Source organism: Lagenorhynchus albirostris, chromosome 10 (assembly GCF_949774975.1).
Source record: "Lagenorhynchus albirostris chromosome 10, mLagAlb1.1, whole genome shotgun sequence".
Classification (NCBI taxonomy): Eukaryota; Metazoa; Chordata; class Mammalia; order Artiodactyla; family Delphinidae; genus Lagenorhynchus; species Lagenorhynchus albirostris.
Window position 1 is genome coordinate 62524866 of NC_083104.1, and position 25197 is coordinate 62550062.

At 37.5% G+C, this 25197-nt stretch overlaps 1 protein-coding gene across 11 annotated transcripts in view; it reads right to left on the reverse strand.

Annotated features, from left to right (window-relative positions):
• The window catches only part of MLIP (muscular LMNA interacting protein), a 301391-nt gene that overhangs the window by 8206 nt on the left and 267988 nt on the right, over window positions 1-25197 (reverse strand). For 3 of the 11 annotated variants that reach the window (XM_060162536.1, XM_060162535.1, XM_060162524.1), the window contains 2 exons: window positions 13512-13565; window positions 3919-4985 (listed from right to left, as the gene is read on the reverse strand). The exons of 1 other annotated variant lie outside the window; for it this stretch is intronic. In XM_060162536.1, the coding sequence (XP_060018519.1) occupies window positions 4941-4985; window positions 13512-13565 (99 nt within the window). In that variant the 3' untranslated portion in view covers window positions 3919-4940. Of the gene's footprint in view, window positions 1-2083; window positions 2441-3918; window positions 4986-12003; window positions 12197-13511; window positions 13566-25197 lie in introns of those variants that run through there. 7 more of the 11 variants (XM_060162529.1, XM_060162525.1, XM_060162530.1 and 4 more) reach the window with 5 other exon arrangements.

A 25197-nucleotide genomic window follows, 5' to 3' on the forward strand; every position in this document is an offset into this window, starting at 1 on the left:
TGCGCTGAGTTAGAGGGTCTAGAAGTCTCTGAGAATTGGAAAACCTAAGGTGAATAGGACACCATATTCAAACAAATTTCCTGTCTTATAAGTTGCCTTCAAAGATGGTAAAGCCTGAGGTTTCAAAGCTCATATCTCCAAGTAGAGAGATACTCAGGGACATAAGAACCCTAACACATTGCTGGTGGGAATAAAAATGAGGACATGCATTCTAGAGAATAGCAGTCTGGTAGCACTTCATCAAATTAAGCACATACAGACTTAAACAATTCTAAACCTGGGTATATAGTCCAGAGAAATTCTCACAAAGTCCACAGGAGGTTACATGCAACAATACACATCACAGCTGTTCCTGGTAGAGGGATGCATCCTGAGAGCTCACTGTGGGGCAGGTGGGCAGGTGAAATGTGAAGACCACACCCCAGGTAGCTGTGAGGAAACAATCCACTAGGTATTTATAGAACAATGTGGATAGAGCTTAAAAACCATGTGCTAAGTGGAAAAAGAAAAGAAACAAAATATAAACTATAATGTCATTTACTTTTATTAAATACATATGCAGAGAAAAACAATGCACATCCTCAAAACATATATAGGTAAAGAATATTTATCAAACACAAGAATGTGTGCTTTTAGCAGAAGGGAAGATAGAAATTGTTATAAAAGTTAATCAATCAGTCATCCAATCAACAAGTACACAGAAGAGGGGGTCTTGCCCAAACTTACAACAGCAATGAACTAGGGAGTGTGATCAACTCAATCTTTTATTCTCAAAGTCAAAAATGAATGGACAAATGATTGAATAAATAACTTGGTCTTAGAATCTGATTATCTGAATGTTAATTCTGTCTCTACCATTTACTAGCTTGATTTAACCTTTTGAAGCCTATTCTTACAAACATAAAATCTGAAAAATACTATTACCTGTCTCACAGGCTCATTGTGAAGGTTAAATCAAATTCATGGTGCCTGACACATGATCAGAGCACACTGAATACTAGAGATGGTTATCAATAATCTAAAGTGATGCCTCACACAATTTAGCAGGTAGAGATTTTTGTTTAGGGGAGGAGAGAGAGCAGAAAGCTTTATTAAGGTTCCACTGCTTCTCACGCACTAATGGAGGAGATGATGAGAACTTTGTGTTTCCAGGTGCCAACTGATGACTGGCAATGGAGCCTTCCAAAATGGCCTGTGGCAGGATGATGGGGGTGATGGAGCAGTGGTCTGAGGGAGCCATGGCTCGGACAGAGCTGGCTCCCAGGGGAGCATGTGTTGTGTGCAAGGGTATAGTCTCTACTGAGAGTCCTCTGCTACCAGGAGCTCACTGTCCAGAACTATTGTGGACTCTTCCTTAGTGTGTTGCCCCAGTAGAAGGCTAGAAAAAGGAAACCACTTAGAAAAGGTGAGCACAGGATACTGAGGATGGCAGCTGGGAAAAAAGAGACCACGGCCAATATGGTGGGCATTGGGCCTGCTGGAGGTTGGCTCTGGGATTGTCACCAACAGTGTGGTTTGCTCTATAGTCTTGGCTGCTCCCAAGATTATGGGTACAAACTAACACTGAAGTAGCCTTTGCAAGAATCATGTGGTGATGGTCAGAGAGACAGTGATGTTAGAAACATTCCAGCAACACCACCTCAACATGACTGTCTGTCCCATCAAGCACAGGACCCAAACAGAACAGGAAAATAGCATGCGTTTTGTGAAAATACCAACTTTCTCACATTCAAGAGCTCCCCCAATGAACTCCTGAAAGCAGGCAGGGGCTCCTTTTTAAAAAGTTGCTGTTCTTCTTTTTTTACATGAAAAAGAAATTAAGCAGAAGGGGAATAAATCTTGATTCAGGGAGTAATGTGTGCATTAAATAAAACTGGTGTTGGGCTTCCCTGGTGGCGCAGTGGTTGAGAGTCCGCCTGCCGATGCAGGGGACACGGGTTCGTGCCCCGGTCCGGGAAGATCCCACATGCCGCGGAGCGGCTGGGCCCGTGAGCCATGGCCGCTGAGCCTGCGCGTCCGGAGCCTGGGCTCCGCGAAGGGAGAGGCCACAACAGTGAGAGGCCAGCGTACCGCAAAACAAAACAAACAAACAAACAAAAAAACTGGTGTTGAAAAATCGTCACACCCATCCTTCTATTTCCCTGTGATTTGGCTGCTAAACAGAGGGGCATGTTAATATTGCTGTCAGCTTAATAGAAGGCATTCAAGGCTCTAACAGTGGTGGGAGAAACTGTAGGTAAATATCTCCTATGTCAGGTATTAGTGAGTACTTCCATGTTATATGCCTGCAGGAAACTTTTTTTTAGTTCCACTGCAGTTCATAAAGGAAACACTAAGACTGAAAAAAAATAGTAATAAAAGTTAAATCTAGCAAGTGATTAGCACCAGCACTCCAAAAAGCTTCAGCTCAGTCTGGGTTTTCACTTCTTCATCTTCATTGCTGCAAAATAAGAGAAAATAGTAGTCAGGTTAATGGAGATATAGAATTTTAAAAACTATGCCCCATTCATATTCAGGTGTAGCATCTCATATAAAAAATGGTTTGGAGTAGGAAGTTTTTGTTTATTTTTTTCCTCAGTAGCTGTTTTCTTGTTATACAGTTAATGGCAGGATAAAGACACACAGCTGTATCTTCAGATCAGACCCTGATCTCTCAAGAGCTCAGCAGAGCAGTTCTGGCCTACTGAGAGGGGTGACTGTGGCTTTGAGGGGCTGATGCCACCTTAAGGAACAGCCCTGCCATAACCCACCCACACCTCCTCACCCTTCAATCGCTTGGTTACATTTTCCTTTAGTACTGAGTGCATCGTTCCGTAAAATGTAACCTCTAAAACACGGAGGAGGTAAAGTGAACTGGGATTGGATTAAGTCCCAGCTTTCACAAAAGGGAACATTACAAAAGTGAGAGACAGCAAATGAACCTCTTGCTATGGAGTATGGAGTGGAGTGGTTGCACTGATTTCTTTATCCATCAATCTCTATTTGATAGGGTTACACTGTCTGGAGCGGACAAGATAAACTTAACTGAGTGGAGATTGGTATTAGCAGATCATACCAGTCGAGAAAGAAGTATAAAAGAAAATATCAGAGAGGAGGGCAAAAGAGAAATTTAGTTCTAAAACTGTACTCTAATAGAACAATGTGATGAAATGACGTCAGTGGAAGGAAATGACCATAAGTTTGTATTTCCAGGTGCCAATGCATGGCTGTCAAAGAAGCATTTCATCCCAAAATGGCTGGTGGAAATTGAGGGAGGTCAGTTTCTCTTCTTTGGGCAACTCTCTCTTCTTTTTTCTTTTTTTTTTTTTTGCAGTACACGGGCCTCTCACTGTTGTGGCCTCTCCCGTCGCGGAGCACAGGCTCCGGTCACACAGGCTCAGCGGCCATGGCTCACGGGCCCAGCCGCTCCGCGGCATGTGGGATCTTCCCGGACCGGGGCACGAACCCGTGTCCCCTGCATCGGCAGGCGGACTCTCAACCACCGCACCACCAGGGAAGCCCTGTTTGTTTGTTTTTTTAATTTTTATTGGCGTACAGTTGATTTACAATGTTGTGTTGGTTTCAGGTTTACAGCCAAGTGAATCAGTTATACATATATCCACGCTTTTTTAGATTCTTTTCGCATAATAGGTCATTACAGAGTGTTAGGTACAGTTCCCTGTGCTATACAGTAGGTCCTTATTCATTATCTATTTTATATATAGTAGTGTGTATATGTCAGTCCCCAACTCCCAATTTATCCCTCCCCCCTCCCATTTCCCCCTGGTAACCATAGGTTTGTTTTCCACATCTGAGACTCTATTTCTGTTTTGTAAATAAGTTGTTTTTTTGTTTGTTTGGTTCGTTGTTGGTTGTTTGGTTGGTTGTTTTGTCCTGGGCTGGATCACAGGGTGAAGAAGCAATCGTCTGAGAAAGCTGTGGCTCAAAGTTGGCTCCAAGGTGGACATGGGGTATGTGCAAGGCGTAAGGAAAGCAGACAGGAAAACTGCAGGTGGCATAGCCAAGTGGCTGAGCAGGATGGTGAAACAGGACACGTCCTGCATCATGGACGAGGAGCTGCATTTGTTAGATGAGAAGGATAGGTGGAGGAAAAGTTGCTAAAACAAGAAGTAGCTTCACTCCTGCACTGATTTGTTCTAGCCACAGAAAATCAATAGTCATGAAATAACTGAGTTGTAGCTTTCATCATCTGGAATTCTCTGAAGGTTTCGAATGAAAGGAGAAAAAGCCTCAATTCCTCCTTTTGTTTCTAACAAATAAAAATTAGCATGTTTTTGATTTTCCTGAGAGTAACAACATTTGGTAGTTACTCTCGCAAAAGATTTAAAGAAATCATCTTCTTTGGCTAATCTTTATGAAGGGCTATTTATTTTACATATCAATACTAAGCACTTTACATGCATGAATGCAAATCTTCACCATAATCCTTTGATCTCATATTACAGAGAATGAAATTGAGGCTCCAAAGATTAAATATCATGCCCAAGGCCACAGTATTTGAAACTAAACCCTCATTTGTTCAATGTTTCTTGTTTTTTTGTTGTTGTTGTTCATGCAGTCATTAGTTTGTTTCATCCATATTAAAACATATATCACGTCTGGCTTATAAATGGTAAACTCTCTGTCACCAGAAGAGTTTCAACAGAAGACTTATAAGGCTATACGGGATTATAACATTCAATAAAATATTGGACTAAATGCCCTCTCAATTATCTTTCAAATGTAAGATGTTATAATTATAGGAATAATTAAATGAGATTGAAGAGGAATAAGTATCTCATCCTCTGACACCAGGCTGGCAAACTGAGCACTATTTCTCAGCTCTTCCTGAATGCGATGGAAGGTCAAAGTAATGTTTGCCACCACGATTCAGCAGCTGGTTTGAAATGGCATAATGCTATGACAGGTAGAGTCATGATTTTGGGCCTTTTGTGGCGTTTCTACTTTCCTTTGCCAATCTGAGTATAGGTAAAGAGCTGAATAACCTGGGAAAATCAAATGTCTACATTTAAGAAAGATGGAGATCATTAATAAAATAAATAAATCATTATTTTCAGACTAGACTGCTGGCAGTGAAGGCTCAGTATTATATCCTATCACCAGTTGAACAACAGAGTTATTTTGGATAAGAAAATATAAATAAGAAAGACCTTAAGACATTTACAAAATCATAATTTTGAAGGAAGTCACATTCCAAAATTTGTTTTGCTTAGAGTTAACTTTGGGTAATAAATGATGTAGCTGTGAAACTTTAATCCAATATTACAGAAAGAACGTTCTTAAAGAATGTGCTGTGTAAATTGATTTTTCCTTCCCTTTTAATACATAACCAACTCTGAATATTCTTATCTGCCAAATGAAAGCAAAATGATCTACATATATGTTTTTATAAAGATGAAACCAGAGCAAATTGTCGTTTCCAGAAAATGTATATCATAATTTATTGACAGCTACATATTCATTTTTTTCTGAAAGATTTTAAATATATTTTGGACATTTACATAACTACTAACTATGGTGTAAAAATACAAGATCTAGTATCAGAATTTATTATCCGTAAGCCAGAAGTGATAAGATGTTCATTAGCTAAGGTCCTGCAAAGGTAGGATGGTAGGTGGAGAATGTGGATATAATTAACTCTAGGAAAGACAATACTGAATCTGGGGTCAAAACCGTTTAATATCTGGGTTACCTGACCTCCACATAGTTATTAACCCTGATTCTATTATTTTGTTTGTTTATCTTGAAAAACTAGCACACACAGGAATGTCTGTCCTTCTACTTTCTGACTTCTGCTCAGCTTTTTACTGTGATTCACTACAATATAAAAATCAACATTAAGCTCTTGAAAAGACTTTGAAGAAGAAACCCCCAAACTGTCAAACCCCCACTTCTCCTACAGTATTATCAACGGAGTCCCTAGAAAAGAAAAATCAGTGAGACTTCTTTCTTTTTAGTGGCTATTTCAGGGTCAGACTCTGAGATTTCAGTTCTGCCCCATGTCAGCCAGGTGTAAGGACAAAGAGAAACGTTCAAAAAGAGGCTTAATTCCCCTTGTTGAAAATAAGTGAAGAGATTTCCCTCCCTTGTTCCTAGAGCAATTTATTTTAGAAAACTTGTCTTTATAAGTACATTTTCCTCTCTTTGAAATGGTGATAAATCCTTGTGAAAACTAGATGGGCATTTTGTCAGCTTTAAGACTCAGGAAAGTCTCAAGGACTTGAGAACCATCTCCTTTGAAGGTAAACATCCGAGGGAGATAGCAGCCTTATCTCCGAGTTTCTCCTAGTTTCTGAGGGAGGGTGGGAGCCTAACTTTAGCTGACACCTGGCTCTAAGTTATAAAACTACCTCCTGTCATAAAGATATGAGAAGTTTCTTTTTCCTTTGGGTAAAGCCAATGAACTAACATAGATGGTCCCCCCCAATTAACAGGTGATTTAGGATGAACTGTGTGTAATAAATGGTACTTGTCAAGTCCTCTTACTTGAGGATAAATTGAATTATTGTTTATCTTGAGAACATATATATAATGGGTTACACCTGCTCGGCTACATGAAGCGTGAGATTTCTTCTCTCTTTTCAGTCTCTTAGTGTTTGTGATAGGTATCACATTCTAGTTTGAATGCTTAGTCAATAATATAAGTGTTTTCTTTCTCTACCACCTTTGTGAAGAGGACTCCTGGGTTGGCAAATATATATATACTTAAATTTTATTTCCTCAACACAGGCTGTGGGCTTACAACACAGGAAGGTCATCTTGATGGGGTCCACTGTTGCTAAATCTGGTTGTCAGAATGTCCTTGCCCACCTGGATGGCTGGGCAAGGTAGCTACTCATTCAGGTATTCATATGAGGTTTCTTTATAAGACAGATTTACCCTGGCCCTCTAGCAAGTTGTCGATCAAAGCATATGAATCTTCTTTTCATCAGCAGTTAAAAATATCCAGATACCAAGTCTTCTCTACGGTTACAACCTTGAATGTTGCAATCCAAGATTTACCAAAGCTTGATTTTGGTAAATAATATTTATGGGAAATTGCCTGAAGAGAATAGAGTGGGCCCATTCCTCTTGGTAATTTCATTTTTACCCTTAAATCAAACCAGAAAATGAGAGTTGCTTCCATGGACAAATAACTTATTTTTCTCTTTTATGTGTTCTAATCTGGAGAATAAAGATAAAGGAATGAGACACCTGTCCCATAAAATTAGAACTCGAGTCATCAATGGAGGTTCTGGTATTCAAAATAAAATGAACACAAAAACTTATATTTTTGTTTTTGTTTTGCAGTTTATATACACTGCAGGAACAAATCAATCCTAGATGGTCACCTTGCCAGCAGAATTGTTATCTTGGGAACCCTGAAGTGTTTATTAAAAATCCACAAAGAGAAGGAATAAGATAACAGGAGAAGAATTTGCCTAGTATGTGTTCTATGGGCAGGTAGTGAATGATTAGCTCTCCAGTTGTGTTAATAACAAGTGGATATGAAAGGTCAGAACCAAATGCGTTTAATCATGTTTTTGAAAATCAATTGACCCTCAGTTAAAAATAAAATAGGCCTAGGACTGAGTGTAGCAGGTGATGTGAAGAGTGGCAGGTCGGTTTATATCTCATCCCCAGTATGACTTTCACATTTAAACCTGTAGAGAGAGAAGTGGGTATAGAGACGTGTTGTGGATCCAAGTTGCTGAATTCACCAGATATGATGAATACAATCATAAATTATGGTTGCTAGTGGAATTTAATTTTTTCTAAGTAACCATAATCAAAAAACATTTCTCTCAGGCAGAGAGTTTGCTTTAAATTAGATGGTGTTATATGTACACCTACTTGGAGATTACTGCATTGGTGTCAACAGTTGTTGGTGGGAATGTAAATTGGTGCAGCCACTATGGCAAACAGTATGGAGGGTCCTCAAAAAACTAAAAATAGAGTTACCATGCAATCCAGAAATCCCATCCCTGGGCATATATCTGGACAAAACTAGTTCAAAAAGATACCTGTGCCCCTATGCTCATAGCAGGACTATTCACAATAGCCAAGACATGGAAACAACCTAAATGTCCATCAACAGAGGAATGGATAAAGAAGTTGTGGTATATATACACACACACACAATGGAATACTAGTCAGCCATATAAAAGAATGAAATAATGCCATTTACAGCAACATGGATGGAACTAGAGATTATTATACTAAGCGAAGTAAGTCAGAAAGAGACAAACACCATATGATATCACTTATATGTGGAATCTAAAATACAACACAAATGAACATCTCTATGATGCAGAAACAGACTCACAGACATAGAGAACAGACTTGTGGTTGCCAAGGGGTTGGGGGAAGGGAAGAAGGATTGGGAGTCTGGGATTAGCAGATGCAAACTATTATATATAGGATGGATGAACAACAAGGTCCTACTGTATAGCACAGGGAACTATATTCAATATCCTGTGATAAACCATAATGGAAAAGAATATGAAAAAGAGTATATATATGTATAGCTGAATCACTTTGCTGTGAAGCAGAAATTAACACTTTTTAAATCAACTATACTTCAATAAAATTTAAAAAATAAATGCAAGCACACTCAAAAGAAAAATATATGAAAATGATCTTCCTTTGAAAATTGATCAACCAGCTGATCACAATGGTTAAGTCCATTGTTTAGGGGTCTCTCTTTCTTCTATGAGGATTAATCAGTGGCCAAGTATTTTTTAAAGTGCCAAATAAAATGCTAAATAAAACATTCTTTGGAAGTACTAGCCCTCAGACTCAACTCACAACAAATGCTATGCCTGACCCCAGCCTAAGTATTTTCCAAACCTGTGTAGAATGTCACAGGAAGCATAAAGCATTAGGTTTTACTAACTCAATTACAGTGAATCTCAGCATAGAACAGATATCTCAGAAGTAATCTACCATAGATTAAAGTACAGGTTAAACTTTTATGACATCAGACAGGAAGAATTTGTGACCCAAATTTTTATTAATTCAAAGCATTCCCTGAAACACCATTTCTTATGATCCTCCTGCTTTTACTTTCAAATTTGTGTTTCCAAGGTTCCAAATGATTGACTTTTCTAGACTGCCAATGAAGGAGCTAGAATTTGAGGATCTCAGTTCCTGTTGTACATGTAAATCACCAGTAGAGATTTTAAACCAGCATTTGCCCACCTCCAGAGATTCTTTTTTTTTTTTTTGAGCTTAACAGTTTACTTTGACTTTTAAAAAATACTTTTAAGCATTGCTTTAAAAAAAACAAAAAAAACACGTGCTTTTAAGAGCACCAGAGCAACAATGAGATTTTTTTTTCCATTTCAATTTCTCTGATTTCTAAAGAGAATCTAAAACTTATCAAAGGACCAGTGGAGACATTTTTTTTTTTTGGATTGATAGTTTTTTGTTTTATTGGAGTACAGTTGCTTTACAGTATTGTGTTAGTTTATACTGTACAGCAAAGTGAATCAGCTATACGTATACATATATCCCCTCTTTTTTGGATTTCCTTCTCACTTAGGTCACCACAGAGCACTGAGTAGAGTTCCCTGAGCTATACAGTAGGTTCTCATTAGGTATCTATTTTATACATAGTATTAATAGTGTATGTACGTCAATCCCAATCTCCCAGTTCATTCCAGCACCCCCTTCCCCTTGGTAGCTATACATTTGTTCTCTATGTCTGTGTCTCTATTTCTGCTTTGTAAATAAGATTGTCTATACTAATTTTTTCAGATTCCACATATATGCATTAATATATGATATTTGTTTTTCTTTCTGACTTACTTCACTCTGTATGACAGTCTCTAGGTCTATCCATATCTCTACAAATGATCCAATTTTGTTCCTTTTTATGGCTGAGTAGTATTCCATTGTATATATGTGCCACATCTTCTTTATCCATTCCTCTGCTGATGGACATTTAGGTTGCTTCCATGTCCTGGCTATTGTAAATAGCGCTGCAATGAATATTGGGGTGCATGTGTCTTTTTGAATTAAGGTTTTCTATGGGTATATGCCCAGTAGTGGGATTGCTGAGTCATATGGTAGTTCTATTTTAAGTTTTTTGATTTCATTTTCCTAGAGTGGAACCCTGTTCTTGGGGCTTTTAAAAAGTCCCAGGAGATACTAAGGTTGAGCCAGAGCTGAGAACCACTGACCTAGATGAGAAGTCAAATTGTCATTTTGAGTTAGTTGTCTTTAAATGGATTTCATAAATCATAGGACTTGTAAAAATGATGATCATATTAAATCAGATAAATCTGAGGTCTCTGTTTTTAAATGAATTACTGATCTATTTGAAAAACTAGTGTCTACAAATAGCAGGATCAAATGCAAGAAACAGGAGTCTGGCAGTAAGAAAGAGAGACTGCTGTCTTTAGGAAATGAGAGAAAACCAAGAGGGAAATTCTCAGATCTGATCAAGGTTCTTCCATGAGTGTTTATTTGCACTGGATTTGTAACTAGCTTTACTCCCTAGTTCATATGGTCATAAGACGAGAATTGCTTTATAAAAACGGGTAGTTTTCTTGTTTGGTGCTTTATAAAAACAGGTAGTTTTCTTATTTTGTGGGTAAATACATATCAAAAAGAGGGTTTGGGAAAAATACATGGGTAAGTATTACAGTCTGATCACATATCATAAGGAATTGTAAAACGTTGTTAAATTGCTCCCAAATGTGCCAGTATAACTAAGAAGTAAAACCCAGCATACTAGGTGGATAAAATGGTAGTTTAATTATTTATGTTTCCTTTATTTTTTTTAGTTTGATATATATTTATTTATTTTTATTGAAGTATAGGATTTACAATGTTGTGTTATTTTCAGGTGTATAGCAAAGTGATTCAGATATATATATATATATATTCTTTTTCAGATTCTTTTCCATTAGAGGTTATTACAAGGTATTGAATATAGTTCCCTGTGCTATACACTAGGACCTTGTTGTTTATCTATTTTACACATAGTAGTGTGTATCTGTTAATCCCAAACTCCCAATTTATCCCCCTCTTTCCCCTTTGGTAACCTTGCTGGTTTTCTATACTTATGAGTCTATCTCTGTTTTGCAAATAAGTTCATTTGTATCAAATTTTAGATTCCACATATAAGTGATATCATATGATATTTGACTTTCTCTGTATGACTTACTTCACTCAGTATGACAATCTCTAGGTCCATCCATGTTGCTGCAAATGGCATTAGTTTGTTCTTTTTTATGGCTGAGTAATATTCCATTTTGTGATTTTTGTGTGTGTGTGTGTGTGTGTGTGTGTGTGTACATTTCTTTTAATACTAAGAGTAACTCACTATCTCTCACAACTGTTAAACTTCAAACTGTAGGGGTTTTTATGGTATTGCTTTATATATTCTAAACATGAAAGTTGAAATCATTTTTTCACAATCTTATCCACTAGCTTAATGCTAAGTTTTATCTCTAGGATTGTGATAACTGGTGCCCCAAAAGTGTAAATACTACATCTACTCTGTTCTTTTCAGCAATGGAGTCTTTCACATTACATAAGATTCTCTTAATTCAGCATTTGTTATCTGAACCAGATGCTTTTGTTATTTAAACAACCAACTGACTTTCTGTTATTGTGTAGAAACATTCTTATTTCTATCTGTAGTCTCTGTAAGCTTGAGCCAAAATTATGTTTGAAAGAGAACATTTGATTATTTTTTAACATTCATTGAAAATGTACAAAATTTATTCAAACTTTCTCCTTTTTTTGGAACTACATATTTGTCCAATTGTTTTACTATTACACAATTTGCCACCATCACAGTGAAAGAGCTGGCACATTTGACAGAGTTAATCTCCTTAATATATAAAGGGAGTTTACAACTCAATAATAAAAACATTACTAGACCAGTAGATAAATGCTTAACATGATGCAAAAGCAAAATAGACAAGAATAACAGAAAAAGACAGAATTTTAAATGCAAATAAAAATGAAAGACAATTTCCTCTTTTAAACTGCAAATATTTTAAAGCATGATTTTAAAGGGGAAAAAGATTTAAATAGTATAGATAGAGATTTAGATAAAGATAGCTGGATAGAGGAAAGTAGATTGTTTAAGAGCATAGGCCCCAGGCAGTCATATCTGGATCCCATTCCTGACTGTACAGACACTTGTCAGCTATTTGACTTTAGGCAATAAATGGATTTCTCTTGGCCCCAGTTTCCTCATCTGTAAAATGGGAACAATAATACTTAACTTACAATGTTTTGTGAAGATTAAGTAAAATAATGCATCTAAAGTGCATAACATGGTAACATATAATAAACTCTCAATAAATTGGCAATTATAATAATTCTCAATGCTGACAGATATATAGTACACAGAAACAGGTATTATAACAAGTTTCTGGGAAGGTGAATTACTACAGTTGTTCAGCAATGCAACTTGGCTACATGTATCAACAGTTTCCCATATGTCCATAACTCATTACACCAATAATCCTGATTTTTAAAAAAAATCAGAGATATGGTCAAGGATACAAATTCACCCCTATTCATAACATGCCTTTATATTTTAATGACTAAAGTATAGCAGAGAGACACATTGGTCCTGTATGATACGTTTCAAAATTTACAGAAATAGGGATGTGACTTTATGAAATACGCCCTAAATTGTGGAAAATATGCTTGGCAAAATATTCAGATTTCATTTAGAACCTTATTTGGAATTGTATTATTCTTATTGCTCTTTTGTATTATTACTATTTTTTTCTAAACTTAGAGGCTACCAAACTGAGCAGGCCTCATTTGTGAAGGTATCTGGAATGAATGAATAAGCTCACTTTTTACCATCTTAAAGATAAGTCCTTTAAAAAGCATTCTTTTTTCCATATTTACCACTTTGTCTGAAGGGATATAGAAGAAGAAAACATTGTTCAGTTATTCTTGCTCTTAACACAAAATTTAAATTTTTTTACAAAACTTTTTCGTGTCTCTTTGGCATAACATTTATAAAAATAAAAAGGTTTTTTGCATTTATTTTTATCTGTTAGCTCAAAATGTGAAAGTGGTTAAACATTGCATGAAATTCAGAGGTATGTTTGAGATGGCACACGCTGGTCTGTATGCTACCCGCCATATGCAAAATTCACTTGGGGATGGGAAACTGAGCTACCACGAGGTCCTGAGACCTCTGACTCAAAAGCACATATAAGTATTATTGGATATCCATTGACCCTCTAGAAAAAGAAGACAACAGTGGTTTCACATATGAATCCAAAGAGAAAATCACGAAGACAGAGGGGATAGAAGTTAGTTTGTGACCAAGGTGCTACACACATGGGGACCTCTAGTACAACTTCCACGCTGAGAAGCAGCAAGAATTTACTCATGTGACTATCAGAGTAGACCAGTTCATTCTTTCTTTTTTTTAAAAAAAAAAACCTGATTTTATTAATATTTTTAAAAAATAAGATTGGCTTATTTCTACAACCTAATATCACATGGAAACAGATAACCAGATCTCAATTGTATCTTCCATTTACCTCTTCGGAATCAAGAGTTTCGTGTTCCGGAATAGCCATCATTGGATGACTCAACTTCACAGAAAAGACGCCCAGGAAGTGAACAGGGATAGAAGTAAGGAGAGATAAATGTTTAAATTTCATTTAAGTTGACAGTTAAATGATGATGTAAGTATATTATTGCTGATCATATTCTACCAACGTAAACATTAAGGTTTGATTGTTATTAAAAACAAAGGAAGATATTCTTAACATAGAAAAAAATTTTAGCAGATGGTGAATCCTTGGAGCCTAAGACCACATCTTATTTATCTCTGTGTCCCACATAAACTCTAACAGTGTTTGGCACACAGCATAGACAGTTATTAAATGTTTATTGAATGAATGAATTGTTAAAACACACTGGCAGTTATCAGAGAGAGGAAACAAAGTTAAATTTATGTTGCCACTGTCACAATAGCTCTCAAATCGAAAAGCTCCAAAGCAAGAGAGACAAATCACGCTTAGACCTGCAATGCAGATGCATCTGTAGTGAACGCTTAAGTGAAATGTAAAACATTGTGCATTATTGTAAACATTAAGAATCTCAAAACACAAGGACTTCATAAACATTGTAATCTTACCAGATGACACTATTATCATGCAGTTTACGACACAGTGACACTTTAACAGAGGGAGGTTCTTTTGTTTATATAGGAATTTTTATTATTGCATGGGTCTTCTGAGCACTATACATACACTTAAACCTATTCAGACAGAAGAAAAGTCATAGATATGCAAGCAAAAGAGACAGAATGAGGGACACAGACAAGGAGAAAACAATCATTTATAATAAATCTGCTTACCCCCTTTATTTTTGAACCGTCTCTCCTCACTCCAACATTACAGTAACCATAATACCTGATTTTACTGGAGCATCCCCAGTTTCTACAACTATCCTGGGCAAATCCGGGCTGTGGAAATAATTGGCTCCCTTTTACTCTCAACCTGGTCCTGATTTGATCAATAAATCATCGGATCAGTGATCTGCCCCTGATGCTCCAGGGCGATTCCGGGGGTCTTAGCGAAGCACCCTTGGCCCTAGGAGGACATCACCAGAGGCTGCTGGGGAGGCCAAGGAGGTCCCATCTCACTTTCCCTCTGTTCTAGCTGATTTTCAAGAAAGGAGCCTGCTTTTATTTAAAGCTAGAGCTTCGTTAAATTCCAACCATCAAACTCTGCCCCAACTATGAAATTCTTGGAGTGTCATAACATCAGGGATCCCAGCTTCCTGAGACCATTACCTTAAATAGAAACATGATCTGTCCCTAAGCCAGCTAGAGATTCAAATAGTTTTCCAAAAATCAACTGAAAGCACCTATTTTCTCCTGTTCATCAGGGTCCCCTGAGACTGTAAATCTGGCTTAGGATCAGAGGCTATGTACCCCTTCAAACTTCAGACCAAGACAATTGGTCCTAGAGACAGCAAAATCTTTAGCATACCTAGGCTAAATGGTATGATAATTCTATGAATCATTGAAGTTTGTACCATGGCAAATCCCCATTCTCCTAGTCTCCTAATATAGAGTAGAATAAACATCCTAAAATTTGAAAATGTTGTTGCCCCAATAAAATATTCAACTGAGATTGGAAAAGCTATTGAGTAATTATGTGATATCTATTTTACATTCTATCCCATCTTTCCAATATAGGTATTCATTCATTTAAATCCATTTTATTCTAATCTTCAGTTTCAAAAACTATGTGTTAACTATGCTAACCAACAAAAGAGAACAGCAAATGACTGATCCTAATTAATTGTTAATCCCCAAATCATTTATATTTGGCTTTGGAATGTTTTCCTCTATTTATGATCTTGGGTCCCAATAGGTTTGCTTTCTTATTATCCTCAAGGTGACCAAAAACATTACATAAAATGTGACACTGTTAATGGAGTTAGTCATAGTAATTTATTGTGTACTCACATGATAAATTCGTTATATGTATTTGTTTATTTAGTGTTGACAGCAACCTAGTGAGGTGAGTGCTAATTTTACCCTGATTCATAGATGAGGAAACAAAAGCACCAAGAGGCAGGATAACTTCTTCAAGGTCCAGAGCTAGTGGCAGAGTCAGGATTGGAATCCAGAGTGACAGTCTCTGGAGACCATTCTTTCAAAGCAGTAAGAAGTGGTAACATGTCACTGGGAAGAAGCTCGGGAGACAGGAGCGGGGAGACAGAAGGAGGGAGTGGTGTGTGTGCCATTTTGCAAAAGGGAAAGCCATGTGTAAGAGTGTCAGAGTCAGAAGCAGTTTGCAGTGGTTGGTGTAGCCGGTGTCTTCATTCAGGAGACACAGACAATGAAGTTCGTATGTCAGATGAGGAGTCTGGGATTCATTCTCTAGGCAGTGAGAAACCACTGAATCTCCAAGCAAGAAGGGGACACGTGTGATCAGATTTTCATGTCAAATAATGTCACCCTGGCTGATGTGCAGAATATAGATGGGGGAGGGGGGTTGGAAACTATGTAAGTAATCAGAGAGACAGAGAATAAAGAAGAAAGTCTAAATGAAAGAGTTGCCTTAGAGAATAGAATAAATTCAAGATTTCCTGGGTGACTCTAGGCCCCCCTACTCTCTAGTGTGAGTGAAGGAGCATCAGGCAGACACACTGATATTTTGTTGATTAGGGAAGAAAAACTACAAAATGTTCCAGAGGAATACTGTTGAAGTTGGTATGTGTGCAGAATGCAGAGGTTTTGTAAAACATGAGGTCTGGAGATGTCATACGGGGAGAACAAATATGGCAGGAACATCCTCTCACAGTCAGAATGAGAATGATGACACTAAAACATTGAAATAAATTCCATATAGGTGGATGGCTTGTTATCCACAGTCAGTGGATACAGGAAGACAGAGTCCTCCAAGCCTGTTTACTTGGTGGTGAGTGTTCTAGAGGACAAATTACTATTTTGTCTCAAAAAAAAAAAAAACCTGAAAAGTTACAAATTTTATCATCAGACCATTATTCAACATAGATGGATCGATGAAATGGAAAGCTTGAGTGAAATGAGACAAAACATCCTTTCATCCTGAATGGAAACTCCAGTCCCAGATATTGTATAACATCATCAGACCTTTGCTCACTCACCACTGTGGGCTAATCAACAAGCCGTATTTGAATGAAATCTTCGGTTGAGTTTTATTACATTCTTTATCACAGCTGCCACCACACAAATATAAAGCCTTGTGGAGTGTTTGTTATCCGTGTGGGGCTTTCTCATAAATGTCACTGCATCTCCAGAGCTAACTTCTCTGACAAAGACAGATAAAATTACCTCCAACCAACTGGAGAGAACCCTACAACTAGAAAAGAAGAAAATATGCCGAATGTGGTGAAATCAATTAAGTCTTAATCTACCCGAGTAATGGCATTCAGAGCTGTAACTTTGTGAAACAGCTCTCCCGCCTGTGCAAAGATGAAGTAGATTTTCTTGCCTTCCAAAAATGATGAAGTGTTAGAAGAAACGTTCCCATTTTTAAATCACTGAGGGTGCTACACCTGCTATTCAGAATTCACTCCTCAAGATTGCTTTTTAGAGGAACCACATCCTCTTGTAAACCTCCTTTGCTCCATTTGTCTTCAGGAAGCTGTCCCCTCTACTCTGTCTCCCACTGAGATTTGTGAACCACTCAAGCTAGAGTGTAACCTTCTTAAGAACATCTCTCAGAAATAGACGTGACAATTATTGCAGTGATACCTACATAAAGCACTGTGTTTCCTGAGTACAGTGTTTTCATCGTGAGACTGTGAGCCACTGCATGTCATGTATATTCGATGCTATTCACTTTTAGGTCGATTGTACCTGGCAAAGGGACCACTCAGCACAGGAGACACAGAATGTGTATTGAATAAATAAATTAATAATGAAAGAGAGAAGGAATGAAATAGAGAAAAGAGTAATCTGCATTAGTGAAGACTTAGAATTGTTTACTGCATTCCCCAAAGTCTCTTCATTGATAAGAAATTTTGCAAACTAGAGACGTTTCAACAAGCACTATGGCACGTGTGCATTCGGCTTAAGTCTTTCATGATTCTTCTGCTTAAAGTCAGACAGAGGAAGACAAATGTCATATGATATCCCTTATATGTGGAATCTAAAAAAGTGATATAAATGAACTTATATACAAAACAGAAACAGACCCACAGACATGGAAAACAAACTTATGGTTACCAAAGAGGAAAGGGGGGAGGATAAATTGGGAATTTGGGATTAACAAATACACACTACTCTATATAAAACAGATAAACAACAAGGACCTACTGTATAGCACAGGGAACTATATTCAATATCTTTTAATAGCCTGTAATGGAAAAGAATCTGAAAAAGAATATATATATATATATATATATATATGTGTGTGTGTGTGTGTGTGTGTGTGTGTATAACTGAATCACTTTGCTGCACACCTGAAACTAACACATTGTATATTAATTATACTTTAATTTTAAAAAAAGAAAAAATAATAAATAAAAAGAACTGAATTTAGTTGTCAGTGCTTGAGTCCACAGATTCTACTTGCAGGTTTGTGTCTTTTTCTCTTGAACTGCTCAAGGGTCCTGCAACCCTAGGCCTGCAATCGTCTTGATATGCACATGGCTGTCCCTGTTAGATGAAGCTAATCTCCAGGTCAACACAGTGCCCACCACTCCCAGTGAGGGAGGTCAAGGGTCAGAAGTCACCTATGATCATGCTTATACATAAATGTCTGATTTACTTCACTCACCTAGGGGATCTGCCTGGCCAAACAAAACACCTGAGTTTTTAATCTCTGATTTACAACACATCCCAGCCCATAGGAAGCACCTGGCGAGTCCTGTAAATTTCAGATTCTGACGCAGCTGGTCTGGGGAGGGTCCTGAGCGTCTGCATTTCTAACGGCTGAGACCAACAATACCATAAGTTGAGGAGCGAGACCACAGCCAAGAGTTTTGTATGAACTGATGGAATTGATGTTTTTCAAATATTTATCTATTCACAGCTGAAATTAGCTGTATTCAAAATGTCCTCGTCAGTTAAGTTACACTGTGCTTGTGTAATTAAATACTTTACCACAGCACTTTTTTATTGAGTACGTGCTCATGTACCAGACACTTTACTGGATGTTAGAGATATGACAGCAAGTGAACAGGCATCCTCCCTGTTCTTGGAGACCACAGTGCAGTGGGAGAGGAAGATATTAACTATATAATCAGAAATATACAGAAACAAACACAATATAATGTGTTCTGAAGGGCAAGTTCAGAGTGCTAGGATGGTTCATCACAGATAAATCAGACTTGGTCTAGAAATAGGAAGGAATCTCTTCCCAAGAGGCTGAAATCTACAGGATAATTCTCGTCATAGAGATAAGAGAGACACAGTTCATGTGGTGTAAGTAGCTGAAAAGAAGTTACTCACTGTTGGGCTGATGGGAAAATAAGGAGAAAATTCAGAATGAATGGACCAAACGAGTGAGAAAATCAGAAACCCAGGCTAGAGAATTACTGTGCAGGGATTTTGCCTGCATCAGCTCCACTTCGGAAGTCAAGGATTAAGCCCTTGAAAATACTCATTAAATGAATCAAGGCTGTTTAATATGAGTCCGTCTCATTGCCCAGAAAGACTGCAAGCTGCTAGAGGACAGGGTCCATAATATGCTAGCACTAGTTGGTTGATTTTACTGCTCAAGATTCTATGCCTGGTTGCAGCAACATGGATGGACCTAGAGATTATCATACTAAGTAAGCCAGAGAAAGACATATATCATATTATATCACTTATATGTGGAATCTAAAATAAAATGATACAAATGAATTTATATACAAAACAGAAATGGATCCACAGACATAGAAAACAAACTTACGGTTACCAAAGGGGAAAGGGGTTGGGGGAGGAATAAATTTGGAGTTTGGGATTTACATATCCACCTACTATATATAAAATAGATAAACAACAGGGACATACTGTATAGCACAGGGGACTATACTCAATGTCTTGTAATAACCTATAAAGGAAAAGAATCTGAAAAAGAATATGTATATATACACACACACATATATATATAACTGAATCACTTTACTGTACACCTGAAACTAACACAACATTGTATTAAATCAATTATACTTTATTTTTTTAAAAAAGGTCAGGAGATTAGACTATGTGCATTAAAAAAAAAAAAAAGATTCTATTCCTGGAACAAAACATGGGAAGTGCTCTGAGTTTGTCCTTAATGAGGTCAGTTCACGATATGTGCTATGAGGACACACCTACTTTCATGATGATCAGAAACATGCCACTCCTATCCATATGTCTTAAAGATTTCATCTGCATTAGCCTGGGATATATTTTTTTTTAATTATAAAACTTCAGTAGCGTGAATATTTATTTTTAGAATTTAAAGATACAGCATCTTTTTTGGGTGATGCCCAAATGTTTACACATTTGTCTATGTCACTACCTTCTGATGTAAACTGGGAAAAACCAGTTTGTCTCTGGACCTCAGTGTTCTCATCTTTAAATTCTGGGTGCTAACTAGGTGATTGCCAGTTCCTTCTATCCTTGGATGAAGCAAAAATCTCTTCATTGATAAATGATGCTGTCTCCGAAAAAAAAGAGTTCTTCCTTTTTGGAATCTCCTGCACTGAGCCACAGCTGAGGCAGAAGTTACACCTACAGGGACGGTAAAAATGACCTCTCCATGGAATCTTACCTGGGATCTTTAATATCAGTTCTTAGCTGTGCCACTTGCTCCGTGTGTGAAGTTTTATAAACACTATGAAGTTTCACAGCATTCCTTTGGGTATTCCCTGAGTATTCTCAAATGCTGAGCTGGAATTTGGTACATGTTAATTGTTTTAAAAACCCACAGCAACTCCCTGTTAAGTTCTGATCATTAATATCATTATATGGGTGTCTAAGGACCAGTTGAGTCTTATACCAGTAAGAAAACAGGAATTTTCTGCTCTGATCTTTGTAATAGGTCTTTTGAGACATGGCTGTAAATTCCGCAATTATACTATTTTTTACTCTTGGCCTTTTCTTTCCACCCTAGGAGGCCCAGACTCCGGACACATTTGAATTCCCTCTTCCTCAAAAGACCACCTTCAAAAGGGCAGCAGGATGGAATTTTTTCTTCTATGTGTTCATCCTGTTTTGAAGGCAAACACCACCTCCCCGTGTTTACTCACATTTTTCATCTAAAGTTGCTTCTTTCTTAATTGAAAAATCTTAATCCCCTGGGGCATTAACCACCTCATTCACTTTCTTCATTGCACAGCTCCGGGGTTGGAATGGAAAGGAAGCAAACTCTACCTCCTAACAACATTTTAGGACTCAAAATAAATTCCGGAACCTGAAGTTGGAATTGACAAGGAAGCATATTTGCTGTTCTCTTTCTTTCCTCTATCCTTTAAGGGCACAATTAGTTGCTTAGTACTACAGGCAAAACATCCTTTTCAGTTGTTCTCAGAATCTAGTACTAACTCTAGTACAATCATAAACCAAATGTCTCCTTCACAAAAGACAATGTTGGCAGAATTTTTCTCCCTCTATTCTCTCTCTTCTTTAGAACAGAAAGGGTATTAGCCATTTTATTCCAATGTGACATACAATCCCTGCCCTGCCTTAGCCCCACCCCAGCTATTCCTAATTTGTAACTAGTTGCAAGAAACTTACCCTAGAACCCAGAAGTATGTCAAGAGATGTCAACTGGTGTATCATAAAAATTTGGAAGTGTTTCTGAAGATGAAGAACAGGCATGACTGTGATGGGGTCAGTCTGTGCCCCCATCACGTCCAGAGACCCCGGACCAGACCCCACTCTGCTCTCTCCTAAAACGACAACCCCAGCAGCATCTTTGAGGGAGAGGATATGTGAATCATTGGTAGGCAGATGAGCTGAGGACAGTAAGCCTACAGGTCAAGTGGAAGGCTGCCTCCTGCATGGTGCCTGCCAGTCCTGCCTCCCTGGACTTGGACCTTGTTCCTTCATCCCCACATCTCCCTCTGCATTATTCCAAGCCACATTTCAGGAACGATGTAAGCACCTCCTAACACTCTTATCGTGTCAGTTATATGCCTTTGAGCTTTCAGTGCACACGTATTCTCTGCCCCACCACCGGCCCCTGCCCCAACTATATTGTCCTGCCAGGCGCTGCAACTTGGTCTTAGATGGCAGCCATTCCTGAGGGATTCCGACAGCCTTGCTTTCTGGAGCCTTGTTGTAATCTAAGATCTCCCTTCTGGAGACTGTCTTCTTTCACTCCCTGCTACGTTCCTGCTAGAACCACATCCTAACATCAAGGTATCTCTTTATCCAAGTTAAAAATCATGAAATAGGTGGGGTATTTACTGGTTGCTAAAAACCCATGGAAAAACTCTATGTTTAGTTATGTTATGTTAGTAGGTTTCAGCCATTCCAAAGTGAGTGAGACCTTTTGAAAATCAGGGTAAAAATGCTACCATATTTGTCTAAGATTTTTATCACCTAAAATTAGATGCACTGATAAAATATCATATAAATACAGAAGCATAAAATATGTTCTCAGTCATACAGGGCCTGAGAATATTTGTCAAATAAAGACCCACCTTAAAACTTTCTTGGACCAAGGACTCAAATAAGAAGATAAATAAACACAGAAGGAGGGAGCAAAAAATATAGGAAGGTAAGGTAATAAAACACCCTGAGCAAGTGTATCATTGCCATAAAAAAAAGCCACAAAAAGCTATGGGAAAGAAAGAGAGAAATTATAACCATAAAATCCCAGAAATAAAAATCTAGAATTGGACAATATGAACATGATGAAAGATAATGGAAGGGACCAAATGAACTTGTCTTCCTGGGAGAAAACGTAGATATTGACAGGGGTGTATAAAAGTGAATATGAGCCCTAAGCTAAGGGCAAACATAACAACAAAGTAGGATGAATAAATTCTATGCTAATAAACCCATATCTCTTGGATGGAAAACTGGAAAGAAGAGATAAGAAATTATAGTAATGGAAAATGTAAAATAATATGGCAGAATTAATGTCATGTAATAAGATAATCTCAGACACGAAGAGAAGTCTCTTGTGATAAAATAAAAAATCAAGATGGGAGAATATACGCTCAATAAGAGACACACACAAACAAGAAGACATATAAAAATTGAAAAAAAGGAGGAAAAGATGTATCTGTCCAATATGAGCCAAGATAAAACTAAAAGTGCAGTCTTATTATCTTTAAAATGGAATTCAAGAAAAAGTTTTATAAGGGACCAAAAATAATTATATATTGGTAAAAAAAAACCTCACTGAACAGGAAGATGTGACCATCATAAACATGCCTTCCTAATAATATAGTCCCAAAGTTTTAAGATGTCCCAATGATTGAGCTGTAATTCTTTGAAGAGTGATCTTACACATCGTTTGAATGTCTTAAGAACTAAGGAAGGATTTCAGTGTCCAATTGGAGATAAGTGAACAATTTTATACAACCTGAGGAAAGGTCCAATCCCACTGTGATATCCTTCTTGTGCAAAAGAGATTTCTATTTGATTCAAAGGACATATGGAACATATGGCTTATATGTGGACAAATGGGTATCATTATTTATGGCTGTTAATCAAGTGTCTAGTTGTACTTTGATCAGTCACACATGGGTAAACGTCAACAAATTTAGTAATCGGAAACAATTTTATGGTCATATTTTAGTAAAAGAAGTAAAACAGTAGTTACATTAAACAAAAGGAAGCAACATAGGAAACTTGCCCTTAAGTTTCAAAATAAGAGACTCCTTAACTATGTAAATGCCACATATCACATATGGCTTTTGTTGCATGGAATAAGTAGAAAGGTAAAATAAATGAAAGCAATGAGACCAACAATTAGGTTGAACTATGTGAAACTGATAAAACTGATGTTTTCCTACATCAAGAACTGTTGAATAAGGCAATTTCATAGGGATCAACCCCATATAAAAGATAGTTGCTTATCTAACCTTCTTTTAATGCTATTCCTTTTCTTAAATATCTTTTAAGAAATACATATTTAAATATCTTTTAAATATATGTATGTATTTTGTATATATGTATGTGCCGAAGTGAGCACAGAATACATACGTACAAAATACATATATTTTAAAGACTCACTTTGCAAAGATAAACGCCTCCATCAGGGATTTCATTTATTTCAGAGCCCGCAGCTGCCTCCTTCTACAGACCATAGCCCTCAGCTGAGAAGAGCATCCCAACGCTGAGTTCCTTGACCCTCTACCCACACCGAGACCCACAGCTGATGATGACTGGTAAGGTGTATCCAAGGGCAGCTCCTTTGCCTCAAGTGTGGGTGACTTTGCAATTTATGCTCCAGAGCCCTCTCCCTGTGAATTAGGCAATGGCTAGCCTGTCTGAGATCACTCTTCCTCTTCTCCTTGCCCTTCCAAATCACAATGTACACCCTCCCTTACAGGACATTTTTCTGGAGAGCCATGCCCTCAGCAAATCACAAATACCAGAAACCCTGTCTCAGGCTCAGCTTCTAAGGAACCTGGTCTAAGACACCAGGCAGTGGGGATGGGACAGGTGGCAGCTGAGTGCTTTGAAACACCAGGGGCTCATTTTTCCTTAGTGCCTCCATCTGAACAAGGTGCAAACAATACCTACGAAACACAAGCATGGTCTATCAATTCTAAGGGGCCAGCATGTTATTTTACAAGAGCTTTAAAACGAATCTTTCTCCAAATATACTTTTCCATGCTAAAAATGCCATCCAGCCTGCATCCTACTGCACATCTCTTTCGAATTAGCAAATTCTTAATTTTTAAGGTGATTTTATTAAAAGCATTACAATGAAAACTTTCAGCTAGATGGCAATACGTGGGCTTAGGGACAGATACATAAAAATTGGATTGTTCTTCTTTCCTGGAATAAATATACAAGTCAACTGCTTGTGATTATATTAAGTACATTTTTAAATGATAACTGACAGTGAGATAACCCAAAACATGCCTGGTTTCAAATGCCAGCCTGTCATTAAGGCACCTATTGTGTTGATATGTTCTTTTTGCCCTCTAGTGGAGAACCTAACAAAATATAATTAATACTTAATTTTTCAGAATTGCTTCTATTAAAATACCTGCTCACTGGCATTCTTTTTTTTTTAATGTTAAAAGTCCAATTAGTTTGCATTTAGCCATTTTAAACAGAATGTTCTTCCTGAACATATTATACAAATTCATCCATTTAGAAAACAATTTGGCATAGGCCAACAGGGCTCAGGTTTTGGTTTCCGGAATAATCTCAAACATTAAAAACCAATTTTGAGTTTATAGAGTTTCTTCTCCTATTCCACCCACCTCAAATGTTCTCTTCTAAAGCATCTTAATAGTTATCCAATTCTCATTAACTCCAAAAGTTGTCAGAGAAGTTTTAGAATTAGGAGCAAGGCAGGTTACCTCCATGATGATAGAAAATAAATTACCTTGATTTACTCAGAAGGATTTCTAATTATGTAGACAGAACACAAACAGACATTATTAATGAGGAGGATAAAAAGAGGTTTTGCTTCCAAAAGTCAAGATGACTTTTTTCAATAAATGTGGCTACCTCAGTAAATTGTTGTCAGAGTTTTAGATAAACGATGGCTCTCTTAGCCACTAACCTTTGGAACTGTGGCTGCCAAAGAAGGTGGTTCACAATAAACCCAG